The sequence below is a fragment of the Carya illinoinensis genome, chromosome 16 (assembly GCF_018687715.1).
Source record: "Carya illinoinensis cultivar Pawnee chromosome 16, C.illinoinensisPawnee_v1, whole genome shotgun sequence".
NCBI classification, from domain to species: domain Eukaryota; kingdom Viridiplantae; phylum Streptophyta; class Magnoliopsida; order Fagales; family Juglandaceae; genus Carya; species Carya illinoinensis.
In genome coordinates, this window is record NC_056767.1 from 28,998,646 (window position 1) to 29,019,098 (window position 20,453).

A 20,453-nucleotide genomic window follows, 5' to 3' on the forward strand; every position below is an offset into this window, starting at 1 on the left:
AAATGTTAAAAAAGAAAAGAGAAAAGATCTCAACTCTTAAAGCATCCTAACCATATCAAAACAAAAATTAACTCCACCAAAGCAGGACATGCATGATAGGAATAATTCTTGTACCAAAAAGAAAAAACAATTTACGACAATGCTGGGATAGCGTAACTAACACATGAATTAAGGAAGTTGCCAAGAAACTAATTCAACTCCTCGTGATGATCTTTCTTCAACAGACATGTATCCGTATTCTAATGCAACTGGCATGGGCAAGCAATATTATAATGATGACAATGATGAAAGCAACCCCCAAAAGAAAGAAAATGATCAAATAAATTCTAGCATAGCTTGATGGCGTAACACTCAAGTTTTCAAAATAGAGATCTTGGGTTCGAAACCCTCCCCAATATACAAAAAAAGTAAAAATAAAAAATAAAAAATTGGCTCAGCTTCAACAAAGCTTCTTTTCATCAACTGACAGAGATAATTTCAAATAAATGCACTAATGAAAAGATGGAGTACTAGAAAATAATAATAAAATTTTCAAATTCAAAAACCATAATACATGCAAACTTCACAATCTCATTGGAGAGAAACATTCAATCGGCTATCCCTAGACCAATTCCTACTCAGAGGATGCACAAAGAGTGGAGGGCATATTTTTCCACAAGAGTAGTACTAGAGCTTATTTTCCACAAGCTACAACTTATTTTCTACAAGACAATCATTAAATGCGTTGAACTGAATCAACAAAAGGAACCGAAAGAAATTGCCAAGAAAGTAATCATTCTTTAACAAACGCGTATGCATGCTTTTCCTAAAGCTGGCTGTGTATGCTTTTCCTAAAGCAAATGACATTAAGTTACCTCAAAAGAAGATGCCAAGAAACCTTTAACGTGTTATTTACTTTTCTGCTTATAACAAACGCGTATCCTTTTTCCAAAAGCAAATGGGTGTGCAATATTGAACTTTTACGTAATATATATATATATATATATATATATTAAATGATGCAACGCGGTTTCTAACTCAACTTAAGGATAGTTTTTTTGCAGGTTTAGTAATCAGTCATAGATAAACAGTAACTTCTCTGATGGTCGTTCAAGGTGCATCTTCCTCTTCCCTTTCTTCCTTTATTTGTTGGTGGACTTATGATGTATTCTTGAGTTTTAGGGGAGAAGATACTCGTCAAAATTTCACTGCCCATCTCCATCAAGCTTTGGATCGAAAGAAAATAAATACATACATAGATTACAAGCTTCCAAGAGGTGAGGAAATCTCAAAAGAACTTCTCAAAACCATCGAAAGCTCAAGGATTTCAATTGCCGTCCTCTCAAAAAACTATGCATCATCCACGTGGTGTTTGGATGAGTTGATGAAGATCCTAGAGTGTAAAAAAACAAAGCAACAAAAAGTGCTACCAATATTTTACGATGCAAATCCAACAGAAAAACGACATCAGAGAGAGGGGTTCAGAAAAGCATTGGCTAAACTTAAAGAAAGGTTCAAGGATGAGTCAAAGGTGGAGAGATGGAAAGCAACCCTAACAGAAGTGGCCGGTTTTTCTGGATTCCCCTTAGGAGATCGGTATGCTACTTCTACTCACTCATATGCTTTCATTTAAAAACAAAAATGTCACTACAAGATAAACGGGCTTTTGTGACCAAAAGGACTATTTCCTATGGTTTTGTAGTGTGTGATCATAATACATATTTTATAATACAAGTGTATGTATGTGTGTATATCAAAATTTAGGAACTTATCATTAAATCAAAAGCCTCCTGCTTCTTAACGAGGCAAACCGAATTCGAGAATGGAAGCAAAAATGTTCATTAAATAGATCATCATTGTCATTTGCTACCAGATAAAAAGCTGCGTATTTGTTCATTTTCTTTTGTTTCTTTATTATGAGAATTCTACCTTATTATTCTTTTATTTTTTATTTTTTGCATTGCTAGGACTGAACCAGAATTGATTCAAGAGATTGTTCGAAAGGTTTCTAAAGTAGTTGTAAAGGCAAAAATGGGCTAGGATTAGATGACTAAATGATATGGTTTATCTTATCATTATTTGATTAAATTTGGATGAATGATAAGGTTTATCTTATCATTATTTGATTAAATTTGAATGAATGTAAAATAAGTATTGATTTGTATCTAAACAATATTGAGTCTATCTAGAAGTCTTAAGTGTTGTTTAGATAAGTCTTTGAGGTTAAAATCAAGTTTTGGAAGATTGGTATTTATCCAGAAGAAAGCTGAACAGAGTTTAGTCAATAACAGAAGATGTTATCGCGAAATGTTAGCAGTCCGTCGGAACACGTTTTCACGTCTGTTGCTAACCGTCAGCAAAGTCCTGCTGTGACTAGAACTCTTTCCAGACTTTCTATTTAAAGGGATTCGGTTTTGTATCTTTTCAAGGACCTTGAGCCACGAATTTTAGAGAGGATATTCTGAGCATTTACGAGAGAAAATTCACTTGAGAATTTTCATGGGGTTTTTCATATCTTCTTGAGTGTGATCATGCTTTGAGTGTGAAGGAACATCGATTGGATTTCAGCCTCTGGAGTTCCAGAAGGGAAGTCAACATTTGAAAATCGCTAGAGGTTCTGGCTGCTACTGTGGTAGAAGACAAACGGGTCGTTTGTCTAGGCAAGTAAGAGAGTCGAATTGCAAAGGTTTTGTAATTGATTATTGCTTGTAATTGTTCTTCAAATAATAAGATTGACTTTCTTGGGTTTGGCTGCCTCGTAGGATTTTACCTTTAAAGAGTTCTTTAAAGAGTTTCCCTTCGTAACCAATCGTTGTGTCTTGCAAGTTTGATTATTTATTTTAAAGTATTTGATTCGTTTCATAATCTTGATAATTGAGATCTAACTTATTTGTTCAAGGAAATTGGTAGAAAATTTCGTAGTTTTACAGGGGTACGTTGGGAATTTCAGTAGTAAAGCCTAAATATTTAAATGATGTTGCCAAGCATCCAGTCGGAATGGAGTCTAGAGTACGTGACGTCTATGATATACTTCTACATGTGGGAGTGAATGATACACGCATACTACGGATCTCTAGGATTGGTGGAGTTGGTAAGACAAATTTGGTGAAAGAAATCTACAACTCATTTACCGACCAATTTGAATGTTGTTGCTTTCTTGCAAACGTGAGAGAAACTTCAAAGCATGAGTATGGTTTAATTAAATTGCAAGAGACACTTCTTTGCGAGATCCTCGGTGATTGGAGTTTGAAGGTTAGAAATGAAGATGAAGGAATGGGTCTCATAAAAAAAATGCTTTGGAGTAAAAAGGTTCTTTTAGTTCTTGATGATTCGGATCAATCGGTCAAAGTTGAAACCCTACTTGGAGGATGTGATTGGTTTGGTTTAGGAAGTGTAATCATTATAACAACTAGGGATGAACATTTATTAACTAGTAATAATGTTCATTTACGATATAAGGTGAAGGAATTAGATCACGACGAAGCTGTTCGGTTGTTTTGTTGGAATGCCTTCAAAAATGAAAATCCTAACCATGATTTTGTCGAAATAACAGAAAATGTACTCCATTACGTTGGGGGCCTTCCGTTGGCTTTAATAGTGGTAAGCTCGGATCTATTTGGTAGGGACATTCATTATTGGAGAAGTGCTTTAGAAAAGTACAAAAGAATTCCTCACAAAGATATTCTTGAAAAGCTTAGAATAAGTTACGATGGCTTGGAAAAAAACGAGAAGAGTATTTTATTGGATATTGCATGTTTTTTTACAGGAGAGCGAGAAGAACATGTTAGCAAAATACTTTATGGTTGTGGTTTCTTTCCTACTTGTGGCATCAAAGTACTAATGGATAAGTCTCTCATCACCATTGATGATCAGATTTACAGATTAGTCATGATGCATGACTTACTCAAAGATATGGGTAGAGAAATTGTTCGTCAAGAATCCGAAGAACCCGAGAAACGTATTAGGTTGTGGTTTCATGAAGACGTTCGCCATGTATTGGAAGAAACAAAGGTAAGAGTTGCATAAAAAATACACATTTCATCTTTTGATTGTAAAATTGGATTGAGGTCATATACTTGCACCCATTTATCTATATGAGTACATCTACCATGTATTCATCTCATAATAGGTATTTTGTTTATGAGTAGAATATCTTAAATGAGGAGAAAAAAAAAACACTTTTGGTTACATCGAGACAATTTCTTTTTTAGTACCCTGCTTTTTTTCTTATATATCGAAAGATAAGATTGATAGGTAAATGTGAAAACAAACATGGACATTTTGTGTTCGATCACTTAGTTTGGGACATTCTAAAAATTATAAAAATCAAACATTAAGTTTCAAAAAGAAAAGAAGGAAGTACATGCACAATTTATATAAACAAAATCATGATTTTAGCAATTTGTAAAATATGAAGAATTTTATGCTCTTATTTTGTTTGCATTGTCTTACTAGGGATCAAAAAAGATTCAAGGTATATTGATAGAGTTTCCAAAACAAGACACGATAGATTTGAGTCCAGAGACTTTTTCGGCGATGACAAGTCTCAGGATATTTATAAATCGTAATGCACGCTTTTCAGAAGGGCCTAATTATCTCTCAAATGAGTTAAGAGTATTTGATTGGCAAGGCTATCCTAGTTATTCTTTCCCGCAAAACTTTCATGGAAAGAAACTCGTCGTTTTAAAATTGTATGAAAGCATCATCAAAGAATTCAGAGATGGACTGAAGGTACCATTATTTCTTTCTTTAAACTATATATATATGGTGTAAATTTTTTGCAAGCTAACATATTTTCCCTTGTTTTGTTTTTTTTTTTTTTTTTTTTACAGAATTTCTGGAATTTGAAAACTATGGTATTATTTGAATGTAAATTCCTAACAAAGATTCATGATGTGTCGGCACTCCACAATTTAGAGAGTTTGAGCATTGGGCATTGCAATAACTTAGTTAAGGTACATCAATCTATTGGCTTCCTTGATAAACTCATCGATTTGTCAATTCGATATTGTGAGAGCCTTACTAGTTTTCCAAGATCCCTCAAGTTGAGATCTCTAGAAGAGCTTAGTCTTTCTTATTGCGGAAGGCTGCAAAAGTTTCCTGAAATTGAGAGTGAAATGAAACGTTTAACAGTTCTTAAACTAGAACAGATGATTGCTATAAAAGACTTACCTTCATCTATTGGGAATCTTACCAGCCTTGAGGACTTAGAAATAATCAGTTGCTACAAATTAAGGCATATCCCTAACAGCATTCGTCAATTGCAACATCTATGGTTTCTCTCTCTCAAGGGTCTCACTCTCGAGTGTCGGTCAGGTGATCAAAGCCAATATCCCTCACCGTCTTCCACTACATAATTGTTCTCATCATATTCTCCTCCAATGAATTCAATAGTGTTTCCGAAACTAGATTTGGGTATGTTAACTACCTTCTATTCCACTTTGGAAGTTTTAAATTTATCGGGAAGCAATATTGTTGTTATCCTGCCTGAGTGGATCAGAGGATTTGTTCGATTATGGTTTCTTAGGTTGTGTCATTGCGAGCAACTTAAAGAAATCTTAGAACTTCCTCCAAATATAAAAGAGGTAGACGTTAGCGGATGCATTTCATTGGAGAGTTTTCCTGAAGTATCAAATAAGTTTGAATTTAATAGAAGCAGCTCTTGCAAGTTATATTGGATTAACTTGAGTGGATGCCATAAAATGCGTGTAAATCCTCTACGGTTCGAGGTATATATATATATATCTCTCTCTCTCTCTATCTTTCTTTCTCACACTGTGTACTACCTTTGTCTACTAAAAATTATGATGCTAGCTAGCTTGTTGAACAGGAATGTGTAGAGGACCTGGATGGAAAATGTCAACTTTTGTTTCCAGGAAATAAGATTCCAGATTGGGACTACCATGGGAAGCTGATGAAGACTCCAAATGTTCTCGTCATAAATGTACGTGATGGGATAAATGTTGATTTGCTTTGTTCGGAAGAGATTAAAGAATTCATTGCATGTGCTGGTATTCAGGGTGTTAGAAAGCACAGCGGAAAGTACCTCAAGGCCAGCTTGTAAAGTTGCTCCACAAGTTTCTCCAGATTGACAAGAGTTTTCACTTGGTGGTAAAGCGTACTACGTAGTATAAAACCAGAGTAACGCTTTAACAATCCACAGCCTAAATACTAGGGGTGCTACCCGCACCATACGGTGCGGGGTAGGCACCCCCCCGCCCCCCGCCCCCGCATGGGGCGGATGGGGAAAATCCCCCCCGTCCCCCGCCTCCGGTGTGCGGGGGCGGGGTACCCCGTCCCGCATGACGGGGTACGGGGTGGGGGGGCAGTCCGTCCGGCCCCCCGCACCCCCCTTCTGGGCGTGCGTCCGGCGTGGCAGAGGGAGGAGGGACGGCGTGGCAGAGGGGAGGGACTCGGGAGAGAACTAGAGAACTCGTAGAGCCTCCCTCGGTCGGAGAATATCATCAGCGACCTCCACGTCACAGAGAGACAAAAACGTTACTCGACTCCCTCTATCTCTCTCTCTCTCCCCCTCTCCCTCTCAATTTTTTCTTCAAGAAAATACAATCGGGAGAGCATACTTAGTACTGAACGAAATTGATTAAATTAACACTGAAGCTGAAAAAAACATACCCAGTCTTCGTCGGCGGAAATACTGTGGATGGTGGAAGCTGGAAGTACTGTGGGACGTCGGTCAGGGGAAGAGAAATAAAGTCATTTTAAATTCCGTTTTATTTGGTCAAAGGACAATCCACTTCATCCCACGCAGTGTGTTAAACTATGGCTGCTCCCTAGCGCACTTATCTTCTCCAAACCCTAACCCTAGCAGGATGCTTCCCGACGACAATCGAGTTGTGTTTTGCTTTTAGTAGAAATTATATATATAATATATAATATATATTATATATGATACGGGGCGAGGGAAAAACGGACCGGAGGGGGTCCGTCCCCGTCCCCCGCCCCCGCATGGGTTGCAGCTTACGGGCCGGGGGGCCCCGCCCCGGCCTGACGGTGCGGATGCCCAGCCCCGCACTATGCGGGGAAGGGGCGAACGGGGAGGGGCAGCGGGTAACGGGGCCCCGCTGCCCACCCCTACTAAATACTACTTAAGAGAGCACAAAAGAGAGAGAGAGTTTTTCTTCTTGCTTCTTGCCTATTGTGTGCTCTTGAATCAAAGAGGGGGGAGCTATTTATAGCCCCCTACACAACATGTAACACATGGTTGTGTTAGGTAGAATAGGGGACTAAGTGGAGTGTGTTAGGTAGAATAGTGAGATGATGGGTTTGCCCATGTGGGCGGCTCCCATTAATTAACATCTCCCACTCGCACACAGTGGGCATGACCCCAGGTCAGCATCTCTCTAATGTTCTCAATCTTATTCATACAAGTAAATAGGCCGTGCGACCACCAAGCAAATCTATAGAAAGGTGGGAGTACATACACTAAATCTCTCCCAGAGAAGACTAGCATAGTAACATCCCTAAAGTGTTTGGTTATGTCCTAGACTCATTTGATCGCATCAGTTCAAGCATTTTCGAAACCCTCTTGAGTTTTAGGAAAAACTCAGAACAATGCTCGACTATCTCTAAATCATTTCAATATGTTCACAACCTTAGTCGCTACCAATATGTAGCGTCATAGTTGACGTCAGCAAACACTATTGAAGATGCGATATCAAAGAATCTTCCCTTTGCACTCATATCATTCAACTTTGGTCAAACCGCTTTCCCAGCAATGCCTCTTTAGACCGTATTGATCATGGCCATAGACAACATGCCAAAGTAGCAGACATCATAACCTCCATCTTGTGACATAGTCAAAAGTAAAGGACACAAAAATGAAATGAGACTCACACAGTGAGAAAGAGGGGAACAATTTACTCACTTACTCATTTGGTCGAACAAGCACATGTAGTATGAAACACATGCTACGGTGGATTTCTCTTTCTCAAAGAGCATATGTCTATATCAACACCGTACAGATCTTAGTCTAGCCGCTTCTCAAGCGTCTAACCTGAGTTCCTCCATTTGCCCGCCTCCAAGGCGTCAAAGAGGATCTCACATCTGGCTAACCACAGGCTATATAGGTTGTGGGGTAACTCATGCATAGTCCACTCATTGGACCTTATTTTAGCTCCCACTAAAACGACATATCTTTGTGTCAACTAACTTATCCATTTGGACAAGTATCTTAGAACACAATGTCTCATCTCTACTCGCTTCTCAAGCGCTAGAGGCGATCGCTCGTGTGAGTGAGCCGATCTAAGCCTGTTGACATATCTTGTGTGTGAAGACAATACGATAAAGACAATTTACTGAATCATATTGTATTAATATCCCAAAGGAAAGGTTACATCTCAATGTCACAAAAAACATTTTACAATCTACGCAGTCCTAGATTCCTAACATGAGCCTCAAAGACATCTCTTGCTATAGGCTTCGTTAAGGGATCAGCAACCATGCGACTCGTAGAGAGATGTTTCAGAACCACTTCCTTTTGCGCTACCATGTCTCTGATGTAGTGATATCTGATATCTATGTGTTTGGTTCTTCCATGGTACTTAGAGTCCTTAGCATATGCGAGAGCAGCCGTGCTATCGCAGAATATTGTCACCGAATCCGAATAATCCGTGCCAATGTCTAAATGTTTGAGGAATCTTCGTAACCAAACAGCTTCTTGAACTGCTGCAGAACAAGCTATGTATTCTGCCTCCATAGTGGATAAAGCTATACAAGGTTGTTTCTTGCTGCTCCATGTAATGGCGCCATTATTGAGCAGAAAGACATACCCAGTGGTTGATTTGCGCTCATCTAGGTCACTGCCCCAGTCGGCATCGCTGTAACCTTTTAGCTGCAAATCTAAACCTTGATAGCACAGCACATAGTCTGCAGTTCCCTTGAGATATCGCATAATCCTTTTGACTGCTTTCCAGTGAGCCAGTCCGGGGTTAGATTGGAATCTACTCACTAAGCCAACTGCATAGCATATGTCAGGTCGAGTACACATCATTGCGTACATCAGACTACCCACAGCATTAGCATAAGGGACACGGGCCATCTTTTCCTTTTCTATTTGAGTCTTAGGACATAACTCTTTAGATAAGTTCTCGCTTTTTGCAACAGGGGTGTCAATGGGTTTACATTCATTCATTAGGAAACGCTCGAGGACTTTCTTTATGTAAGTCTGTTGGGACAAACACAAAAGTCTCTTTGAGCGATCTCTGTAGATCTTAACTCCCAGAATGTATTCTGCTTTACCCATATCCTTCATCTCAAAATTGAAGGATAACCACTCTTTTGTGGCGACTATCAACCCTTTATCATTTCCAGCTAGTAGTATGTCGTCAACATATAATGACAACATAATGAAACTCTTCTTGGACCTTTTGACATAGACACAATGGTCCTCTGTGATCATCGTAAACCCATTCGAAAGAACGGCTCGATGGAATCTGAGGTACCATTGCCTAGATGATTGTTTTAGGCCATATATTGATCGTTTGAGCTTGCACACTTTGCGCTCTTGATCTTTGACCACAAAACCCGTTGGTTGATCCATATAGATCTCCTCATCTAGTTCTCCATTGAGAAATGCTGTCTTAACATCCATTTGGTAGAGTTCCAAATCCATGTTTGCTACTATAGCTAGAATCAGGCGAATTGAAGCAAACCTCACCACTGGTGAAAAAGTTTCCTCATAGTCTATACCCTCTTGCTGGGTATATCCTTTCGCCACTAAGCGAGCTTTGTACTTATCTATTGATCCATCCGACTTGCGTTTGACTTTTAGAACCCATTTGTTCCCAATAGTCTTACGCCCTCTCGGTAGATCAACCAGATCCCAGACCTGGTTTGTCTTCATAGACTCAATTTCATCATTAAAAGCTTTCATCCACTCATCTTTAGTAGAAGATGAGAGAGCCTCATGAATTGTCCTAGGCTCATCATCATCATGCGGAGCTACCATAAAAGCTTCCCCTTCAATCTCAAAACGACGACGGGGAATACTTTCACGTGTGCTTCTACGCGGCTGAGGTTGTTATGATTGATTGACAAGTGGTGTGCTCCTACTCGGATTTAAGTTTCTTTTATCATTTGTAGGAGCTCGAAGAATTTCTTCCTCATTCTCAACTAAATTCCTTGGAGCACTTTCCTCTTGTTCCACAATCTCATGAAGTTCCAAACTCCTATCAACCTCACCTCTACTTGGAAATTCATTTTCAATGAAGTCCACATCTCGTGATTCAATCTCAGTTACACTTCCATCAGTTTGTTCACCTATTAACACATACCCTTTAGAGTGTTCCGAGTACCTTATAAAGATACACTTCTTCCCTCTAGGGCCTAATTTCCCATACTTATGAGAAAGATCATGAACAAAACCCGTTGAACCCCATGGCCGCAAGCTACTCAAATTGGGTTTCTCGCCGGTCCATAGTTCATATGGGGTGGAAGTTACTGATTTGGAGGGCACTCGGTTAAGAATGTAGGCAGCAGTCAAAAGTGCATCCCCCCAAAAAGAAATTGGTAGGTTTGCTTGCGCCATCATTGACCTAACCATCTCAAGCAGTGTTCGATTTCTCCTTTCCGCCACGCCATTTTGCTGTGGCGTACTCGGCATCGTTAACTGTCTTTTGATTCATTTTTCATCACAGAGCCTTTTAAATTGCTCAAAGAGATATTCTCGTCCTCGGTCAGTTCTTAGAGTCTTTAAACTCTTATCTAACTGATTCTCGACTATTCTTAGATATCGCCTAAAACATTCCAATGCTTCAGACTTATGGGAGATTAAGTAGACATGACCATAACGTGAAAAATCATCTATAAAGGTGATGAAGTAGACACCTCCGTGTCTTGCCCTCACACTCATTGGACCACAGATGTCTGAGTGGACTAATTGCAGTGGAAAAGATGCCCTTGTGGCTTTTCCAAACGGTTTTCTCTTAGCTTTTCCCATTAGACAATGTTCACACGTGGGCAAGATGACCTTAGCGAGATTGCCTATCAGGCCTTCTCTAGCTAATCGAGTCATTCTATCTTGCCCTATATGGCCAAGCCTAGCATGCCATGTGTATGAATCCAAATTATCAATTGATGAAGAAAGAAAAGCAATGGATTCATTTATATTAGAATAAACCAAATCCAATATCATAAAACCGTCTCGAAGAAAAGCTTTGCCATAAAACACATGCCCCAAATGAAAGGAAACATAATTGTTTTCAAATACAATTCGAAAACCAAGTTTCAATAGAGTAACAACTGAAAGTAAGTTTCGTCGGATCTCGGGAGCATAAAGCACATTGTGGAGGAAAAGAGTGCGGCCACCCCGCAAGTCCAGCTTGTAGGTACCAAGTCCCAGTACCTCCACGCTAGCTCCATTCCCCACCTTGATATCACGGCTCCCAGTTGGAATCCTGCGATACTCCACAAATCCGACTCTATCTCGCGCTATGTGCTCGGTCGCTCCTGAATCAACAGTCCACAAAGGATAGGATTCAGCAACCATCACATGGCTAGTTACAAAAACAATGCGAGAAAAGTCAGAGTGTACCTTCTTCGGCTCAGTGCAGTCACGAGCGAAGTGGCCAATCTTTCCGCAGTTGAAACACTCTAATTTTGACTTGTTTTTCCCGCGCTTGCCCCTCTTGGTGCGCTGAGAAGTTCTTGACACTTTTTTAATATGTCCAGCAGCTACTCCATTCTTGGACTTCTTGCGCTTAGGCCTTGATGCCTTGCGCGAACCAGCATTAGCCACATAGGCCGTATGATTGGGCTTAGCAGCCTCTAGGCGCTCAGCCTCCAATTCCAAGTGACGCGAGACATCATCAAAGTCTTTGATATTCTCGTTATGCGTCAGGTTCTGGCTCATATTGTCCCAAGAATTCGGTAGTGATCTTATCACTGCCTGCACTTGCTGTTCATCTGTCAGGTTGTTTCCTGCCGACCTAAGTTCGCGGATCATAGTTGACATAGCCCTAAGATGCTGCTTCATCGTATGGTCAGAGCGCATCTTATAGGAGTCAAACCTCATGGTTAATCCACGCAACCTAGTGGCTGAAGTTCCACCAAACTTCAACTTCAAAGCATCCCACATGCTTTGGGCAGTGTCATAAACCTCGAACTCACACATTAGATCATTGTGCATGCTGCTTAACATAATTATGCGCGCGCACCGATTTTTCTTAGCCCATTGGGTATAGGCTTGTTGATCTATCTTGTGTTGTTCCGAGTTCCCTTCCTCGGGCTTAGTAAGAGTGTGAGATAAGGCCTCCAAGACCTCTTGCTCATCTAAGACATATTGGATCTTGCGATGCCATATGTCATAGTTTTCCCCATCTAATTTCTCCCCTTTGTTTAAATCGGCAACAATACTCTTGGATGCCATTTCACTACAATACGCAAAGACGGGATATTACTCACACACCTTAGAAATCTGCCGCGTCCTTTCAAGTTAGAAAAAGAATAATTTAGACATGTCGCAAGATCGAAAAATCGCTAAGCTTCAGAATCATCTCTTGCGCCACAATATCCAATTATTAGACTTCTACCTCAATTCCCACGCAAATTTAAAAAAAACGAATATGGGAGAATTTATCATCATAAATCTCAACCATACTCCCACTATTTTAAGTAGTCATCTAGACCTAGTCACATGTAAAGACATAACCTACTAAAATCCGCAGTAACCTTTTAGGCCAGTCTACAAGGACAGCTACCCAGACCATGGCAACCTGTTGGGCCAGTCTACAAAGATGGTTCATATGAGACCATTACAGTCAATTTTTCTTGTTCCATCAGTGCATTTACAGTTCTTACTGGGGTCACCATGGTCTTTTGGCTATTCAGTGCATTTACAGTTCTTACTGGGGTCACTGCAATTCTTTCAGCCTATCATTCACACTGACAATTCTAGCTAAGACCACTTAATGGGATTTTCAATTTTATCACTGAAAGAAATAGAGACTAATGTCTAAACATTCAAGTCTCAAACCCAGCTTTCATAGATGATAAAATAATCATATTTCCACATGTTCAATACACACATACATGTTATCACATTTAATCTTAAAATTAAATAAAAGATCACATGTAATATAACATTATGGAAAAAAAATAGCATGAATATAACCAAATATTCACATGTTATCATATTTAATCTAAAACATTAAATAAAAGATTACATGTAATATATCAATATATCTAAGCATATATTGAATCATGCCAAATTTTTTTTTTTTTTTTTTATTATTTTATTATATTTTCGGGTTTAAAAAAAACACAGAAAAAAAATATTGGGCTTAAAAAGCCCAGCCCCTTTCTTTTTATTCTGCTTAAACCCAAAACAAAAAATGGCCCAAAGGGCCCAAGCCCAGCTCGGCCCATAGAGGATAGATGACTCAAGTCATCTTCTTCCTCCCACGAGTTACTGTTCACGTAAACAGTAACGCCGAAAAAAAAAAAATTTCCAGCTGCTGCTTCTGGACATCACCGGCGCCCCCGATCGCCGGAAATCTCTTCCAGAGGAAGCTGGGTGCTGCCGCAGCACCTAGGTGGTGCTGGCAGCACCTCACGGTGCGCGCAGCACCGAGCCAGCACTGCTCTGGTGCGCGCAGCACCGAGCCGGCGCTGCTCTGGTGCGCGCAGCACCGAGCCGGTGCTGCAACACCCCTGGGTGCCTCCACGGTGCACCATGCACCGTGGGCTCCTTGGGTGCTTGCGGCACCGTGGTGCGCGCAGCACCATTGCAGGGGTGCCGCGCAGCACCCTACGGTGCGCGCTGCACCACCATGCTCAGGTGGTGCGCGCCGCACCACCATGCTCAGGTGGTGCGCGCTGCACCACCGGATGTGGGGTTGGTGCGCGCTGCACCATCGTGTGTGGGTGGTGAGCGCTGCACCACAACAGCGGCTTCGGCCAAAAAAAAAAACTTTTTTTTTTTTTTTTATTAAAAAAAACTGCAGCACCATATATGCGCAAATAAAAAAACACAGTTTACAGGAAAGAAACTGGAAGCAATTACTAAATGTCTCTGATACCAATTGTTAGAAAGCACAGCGGAAAGTACCTCAAGGCCAGCTTGTAAAGTTGCTCCACAAGTTTCTCCAGATTGACAAGAGTTTTCACTTGGTGGTAAAGCGTACTACGTAGTATAAAACCAGAGTAACGCTTTAACAATCCACAGCCTAAATACTACTTAAGAGAGCACAAAAGAGAGAGAGTTTTTCTTCTTGCTTCTTGCCTATTGTGTGCTCTTGAATCAAAGAGGGGGGAGCTATTTATAGCCCCCTACACAACATGTAACACATGGTTGTGTTAGGTAGAATAGGGGACTAAGTGGAGTGTGTTAGGTAGAATAGTGAGATGATGGGTTTGCCCATGTGGGCAGCTCCCATTAATTAACACAGGGAGAATCTGATTCCTCCATCGAGAATTTTATGCACATCGGGATCTACTATAATGGTGTATTTCAGTATGACGAGTATACACAATGTATTGATCCAAGTGGCTCAGATAATGTATGGTTGTATTATCACAAATTAGATGGAGAGCATTTAAAAGCAGTGGAAGGAAATCTGCAACTTAAGTTTAATAGCTACAAAGGTAGTGTCCTAATTAGAAGTTTTGGAATCCGTGTGGTACGCAAGTAGAAAGAGATCAATACATTGCAAGACGTTGCAAGTTGGAGTCCCTGTGTTAACATCCAGCCTTCTTCAAAATCAATAATTTCTAATTTAGAGAATGAAAGCGACAATGAGATTCCAATTGAAGATTTGGAACTTGGGGTCCATTTGGTAGAGAAGCATGAAGAGAAGGCTAAAGATCGTGATACAAGTATGCTCCGCGAAGATGTTGGTGCCCATTTTGATGCATCCAGTGAAGAAATTGAAGGTTGGGTAGATTTAATGGATGGTAAGAGCCGTCGTGATGAAGATGATTGCAACTTGGAATTCAATTGGTACCCTCAACAAAAGAGGCAGTATTCCTCAACCACGAGCATCAGAATAGCAGAAATAGAGAATGACAATGAGAATTCAAAGGAAGATTTGGATTTAGAGCTTAAACTTGGGTAGTAATTAAAAGGTGCAATCTTCAATTTTGTTTCTTGGATCCAAAAATGAAAAAATTAATTATAAAATTTAAATTTAAATTCGCGTTTCCTTTTAGTTTTAGCAGAGACTTGCCCTTTTTCCCCCATATCTCCTATTTTCCAATACATATTTGAATTCCTGGTTCTTATCTTTTAACGCTTTTCTAGATTCAATTACAGGGTGTATACAAGTATAGGAGAATGTTAGAGAAGCTACTAATATTTACTCGTGGAGGATTAATCCTCTGGACATGTAAAGAACTTGGAAATGCGCTCAAGGGATCACCAATTGACACCTTGATGTGGTCCTGTCTTTTAGAAGAGTGGTTTGGTGCAGCATCATACAACTATGATGCCGCTGGTGCTGCTTACACACTCAAAGGGACCTTCCATAACGAGCTTGGCCTTGTATTTGTTGCTGTATATCAGCGGATCCTCCATCTGTTGTATGTGGACGATCTGCTTGCAATGGTGAAGCGTGAGTTTTTGGAGATGTATGATCCGAAACGGACAGCCTATAGTGATTTTGATGAAACTTTTAGGCGACTGAAAAAGGAAGCTGAAGCTCGTGCTGAAGATTTGAAGAGATTAAAGCAGGCAAGCCTCTAGATAATAGTAAGAAGCAAGGGCAGATGCAAAATGCTAGATTTCATGGAGTAAGTAACAAAAAGAGTGAAAGTACTTCCCCCAGTGATGGTGGGGATGGTGATAATACAAAAGGCCACAACTTGGAGAATGGGCACTCCAATGGTAACTATGTTCATAATGAAGATTCTAAGGTGAAAGGTGGTGCTAACAATATAGAAAATGGGAGCTCCGATGCTGGGGCTTTTGATGTAAATAAGCTTCAGAAGCTTAGAGCTAAAGGTGGGAAGAAAGTCGAAACCCTTGTTAGCAAGGGCTCTAAGGCAGAGCCAAAGAAAAAGATAACAAAAAAAGAAGAGTTTGGGACGATTCACCTCATCAGACAAAATTGGATTTCACAGATGATGTGGGTGAGAATGGGGACAATATAGAGGTTGTTGCAGCAGATCATGGTGAAAGTATGATGGACAAGGAAGAGATTTTTAGCAGTGAAAGTGAGGCTGAAGATGATGAGGAAGTGGGGAAGGACAGCAAGCCTGAAACTAAGAAGAAGGGGCGGTTTTCAACAATGTTCCAAAGGTTAGTTTATCAATTTCAATCCTTTGGTTATTGTGCTTGCATGTATGACTCAATTTAGAGCATACACGTAGTTTTATTTTTATGACTTCCATTCACTATCTGCAGTCTTTGTAGTTTTAGGCATAGTTAGGTGAAGGATATTGCTTGAGTTTTTCAACAATGTCTTTCTTCATGAAAAAATTATGATACTGAGTTCTTGATCTCCATCCCAACAATTCCATATAATGTTTTGGGCCATAATTTAGTTTTTACACCATTACTTCCTTTAAAATCTACTTATTTTTCAGTTTAGACAGACAGTGCCATTAAACTGTAAATGAAGTTTAAGTGCCTAAGTTTCCCTTGAGCAGTTCAACCTCCCCCATTCCTTCTTACAATTATGTCATAAAGAAATAAATAAATAAATTATCTCATGGAATTATTGGGAGAAATCATTGTTTTCTTTGTAGTGATTTATTTATCTATTTTTCAAAAGCCTGGCGTGTACAAGTAGGCTTCCTTGAAGTTTATCTTGTTGATGGCTGAAATTTCATATTTGTTTTTGTATTTTGGAAGAACCCATGAATCAACTGTAAACTTCAGGCTTTTAGCATTAAAATGGGCTGTCGCCTTACCATTACATTTTTTTGTTGAAATCTGTCTTGGCATTATCAGATACTTGCTTCATTAATTATTCACTTTCGTATGTTCAGTATTGCGGGCAAAGCAAATCTGGAGAGGCAGACCTGGAACCAACTTTGAAAGCTCTGAAAGATAGGCTTATGACAAAGAATGTGGTATGTTTGCCTTTTGGCTTCAGTGATCTACTATGTTTCATATTTGCTTTATCTGTACTTCTCAAATACACTCAGCCTGCTACTTAGAGCTCCTTGATATTACATCACAGGCTGAGGAGATATCAGAGAGACTCTGTGAATCAGTGGCAGCAAGTCTTGAAGGGAAAAAAATTGGCTTCGTTTACAAGGATATCTTCAACAGTGCAGGTTTGTGAATCCATCCCTTTTTTTTTTTCCTTTCTTTTTTCTTTTTTTTAATCTCAACTGCTTCGTTTCTCATCATTTGATTCTTTGTGATAAGATTAAGACCCTGGCACGAAACAATGACTGCAGGCAGCAATGGAAGAAGCTCTTGTTCGTATTTTAACTCCTAGGTGCTCTATTGACATATTGAGGGATGTGCATGCTGCCAGAGAACAAAGGAAGGCTTATGTTGTTGTTTTTGTCAATGTTAATGGAGTCGGGAAATCTACTAATCTAACCAAGGTAAGCCATCTCTTTTTTATTTTTCTAATTTTTTTTTAACATAAATAGAACGGTGAGACTTCCCCAAATAATATTAAAAAAATATTTAATGTTAAGATTTAATAATATTAAAAAGATTTAATATAACTAGCCCCTACTCCTGTATCGTAGAGGATGCATGTGCATGTGTTTTTGCATACGTTAGTCCTGTGAGCACACTTATTATATTCTATGAATTTTGAGTGTAGAGTTTCTTTAAAAAATCACTTTGCAGGTTGCCTACTGGCTTCTGCAGCATGAGATCAATTTCATGATGGCTGCTTGACACATTCTGATCTGGAGCGGTTGAGCAGCTGCGGACTCATGTGCGAAGGCTCCAGGAAGAACATTTGATTTTAGAGCCTATTACCAGGCTATCTGGCTTCTTTACTCGGAGAGGGTTTGTTTGTTGAATAAAATATGTAAGTAATACAAGCTGGACCCTTTTTGCTGAATTTTCACCTTTTTATCTTGTAAGATTCCTATATTTGAGAAGGGCTATGAGAAAGATCTTGCCATTGTAGCAAAGGAAGCAATTCAGGAGGTAACACATGATGGTTCTGATGTGGTTCTAGTTGTTATTGCTGGTAGAATGCAGGTATCGTGCTTAGCTGGTATTATGTTATAAATATGTGCTGTTATCTGCTATATGTATTATACCGACTTTTATAGATAGTTAGGGCTATGTGTTTCACTGACACGTTTGTTGTTACTCCATCATGGCCATTTGATACATCTACTCCATTTTTCAGGATAATGAACCGTTGATGAGAGCTCTCTCAAAGCTTATTTACCTTAACAATCCTGATCTGTTCTTGTTTGTTGGAGAGGCATTGGTTGGAAATGATGCCGTTGATCAACTTTCAAAATTCAATCAGGTATGACTTCTAGATTTAGGATTGTCATCTATTGTTGGGACCTTTTATTTATCGAGTTATTTAAGCTACACTTGGTTTGAATACAGAAATTAGCGGACCTTTCGACTTCAGCTAGTCCAAGACTGATAGATGGGATCTTGCTCACAAAGGTCGATACTATTGATGATAAGGTAGTTACTCTTCAAACAGCAAGGAGTTTGAGAGTTTTGATTGCTTGATTTGTGTCCATTGTGGTCATCTCTTATGACTAATGTATAACTGAAATTCATGGCTTAGGTTGGAGCTGCACTTTCAATGGTTTACATATCTGGGGCACCGGTCAAGTTTGTAGGCTGTGCACAGTCGCATTCAAATCTCAAGAAGCTCATCTGGACAAATATCAGAGCAGTGAGTGAAGCCAAAATATACCAACGTCCATTTCCCAGAAAAACTTCTTTTCAGTTGCATGTTTCCCCTCATGGTTGATGGCTGGGTTTGCCCACAGAAGGTCCCTTTTACAGCCTTTGAAAAGAAGTCCAGGGGGTTAGATGTTTTATCTAAAAGAACAGTACTCAAACATGATATCTGTTGTTAAATGCATTAAAAAAACCCTCTGTTCAGCTATAAAGAAGTCCACTTCAATTGCTTACTGAATTAGATAATTCACTGTTTGAAAATCTTATCATTATAGCATAATTTATTGTTATAGAATCACACAAGTACTATTATGTGAAAGTTACAGCGAGGAAGCTGTCAAGAAACTCATCTCTCTTGTAAGTTGCCAAAATAGGATCATTTACAATTTAATTATTATTTATCACAATGAAAGATACTGCAAGGACGGTTCCTAGAAATTCCTCATCTTTTCAACAAGTAGAAAATGATCAAATAAATTCTAGCAATCCCACAAGATATTAAGATTTAAGGGGTTCAGTTTCAACAAAACTTATTTTCATCCACTGACAGAGATAATTTCAAATAAATTCACCAATTGAGATGATCCTCTTCGATTGCTTACCGGCAACTTGGATGTTGGGTGATTGATGAGCTGAAGCATTTTTGTCTGGCTTGATTTTGGAACTTGTCGAAGTCTCTGCCTTTATTTTCTGAAAGACTCTGCAGAAGCATATGATTTTTTACCTTTTTATTCTTCCATCATGATATTACCCTCTAGCCTATAGACATGCATATACACACATTCATATAGACAAACAAAAGATGTGCTTTTTATTTTTTATTTTTTTAATAAAATCATCCAATAGCTTATATACCATGTTACAGTTCGTCTGCGTCACATGTTTTCAGTTATCCCTGAAAAAGTTATTTCCTTCTGGTCAATAGTATATGAGATTTGAAATCAAGTGAAACGTAATTGTTTAGAGCTGGTCAATAGTATATGAGCTCAAAGTTGCCAGAACCCAACACAAGCTCCTCTGTTTTTGTTGGTCTTTTTTTCCCCTACAAGAACTCCTTTGAGTCATACATATAGATATATAGATATATATGTAGCCTGTAGGTGTACATATTCCCTGCATTAACAATGAATTAGCCTGTATTTAACTGCACTGCATGATTGAAGTTGCACTACACTGCATTTAATTACATTGCAGAATGCTTTATATATGCTACATCGAAACATTTCAAGATTGAAGATCGTTGTTGCAATAAAACCAAATCTTCTGCATTAATGACAAATTCCAGCACAAACTCTTTGATGAGTGCTCTACTAGTTGCCAAAATTCATAGAATAATGATTAGAAAAACAGCTCCGATTCTCTGAATATTATTATAAGTGGCTGAAGTTGCAACACTCGAGATCATGATAGCCCAAAGTTGCCTTAATTTGTAGGGTCCTTCCTATACTCCATTATCGTGTATGCTCCCGCAATAAGCATATGCAGACAATAAACAAAAGATAAAAAAACGTATCAAGATTATTCAAGCATATGTTTGTGTGTGTGGAGTAGTCTATTTTCTCAAATTCAAGCATCTGGAAGGGACTCTTCCTCTGAAATTCTGGCCCAATCAGTTAAATGCATTGGCATACTTGAAGCTACATAATCACAAATAATTAAAGTTCACCCC

General features: G+C 39.2%; 1 protein-coding gene and 1 pseudogene across 1 annotated transcript; both read left to right on the forward strand.

The window, feature by feature from the left end:
- The first annotated feature begins 1,367 nt into the window (after positions 1-1,367).
- LOC122299734 lies at positions 1,368-19,030 on the forward strand (annotated as a pseudogene).
- Positions 4,941-7,793, forward strand: LOC122299732 (disease resistance protein RPS4B-like). The gene is made up of 2 exons (XM_043110173.1): positions 4,941-5,708; positions 5,810-7,793. Exons 1-2 carry the CDS (start codon positions 5,361-5,363, stop codon positions 6,041-6,043), a joined length of 582 nt encoding a protein of 193 aa, XP_042966107.1. The 5' UTR covers positions 4,941-5,360; the 3' UTR covers positions 6,044-7,793.
- Positions 19,031-20,453: the final 1,423 nt, after the last annotated feature.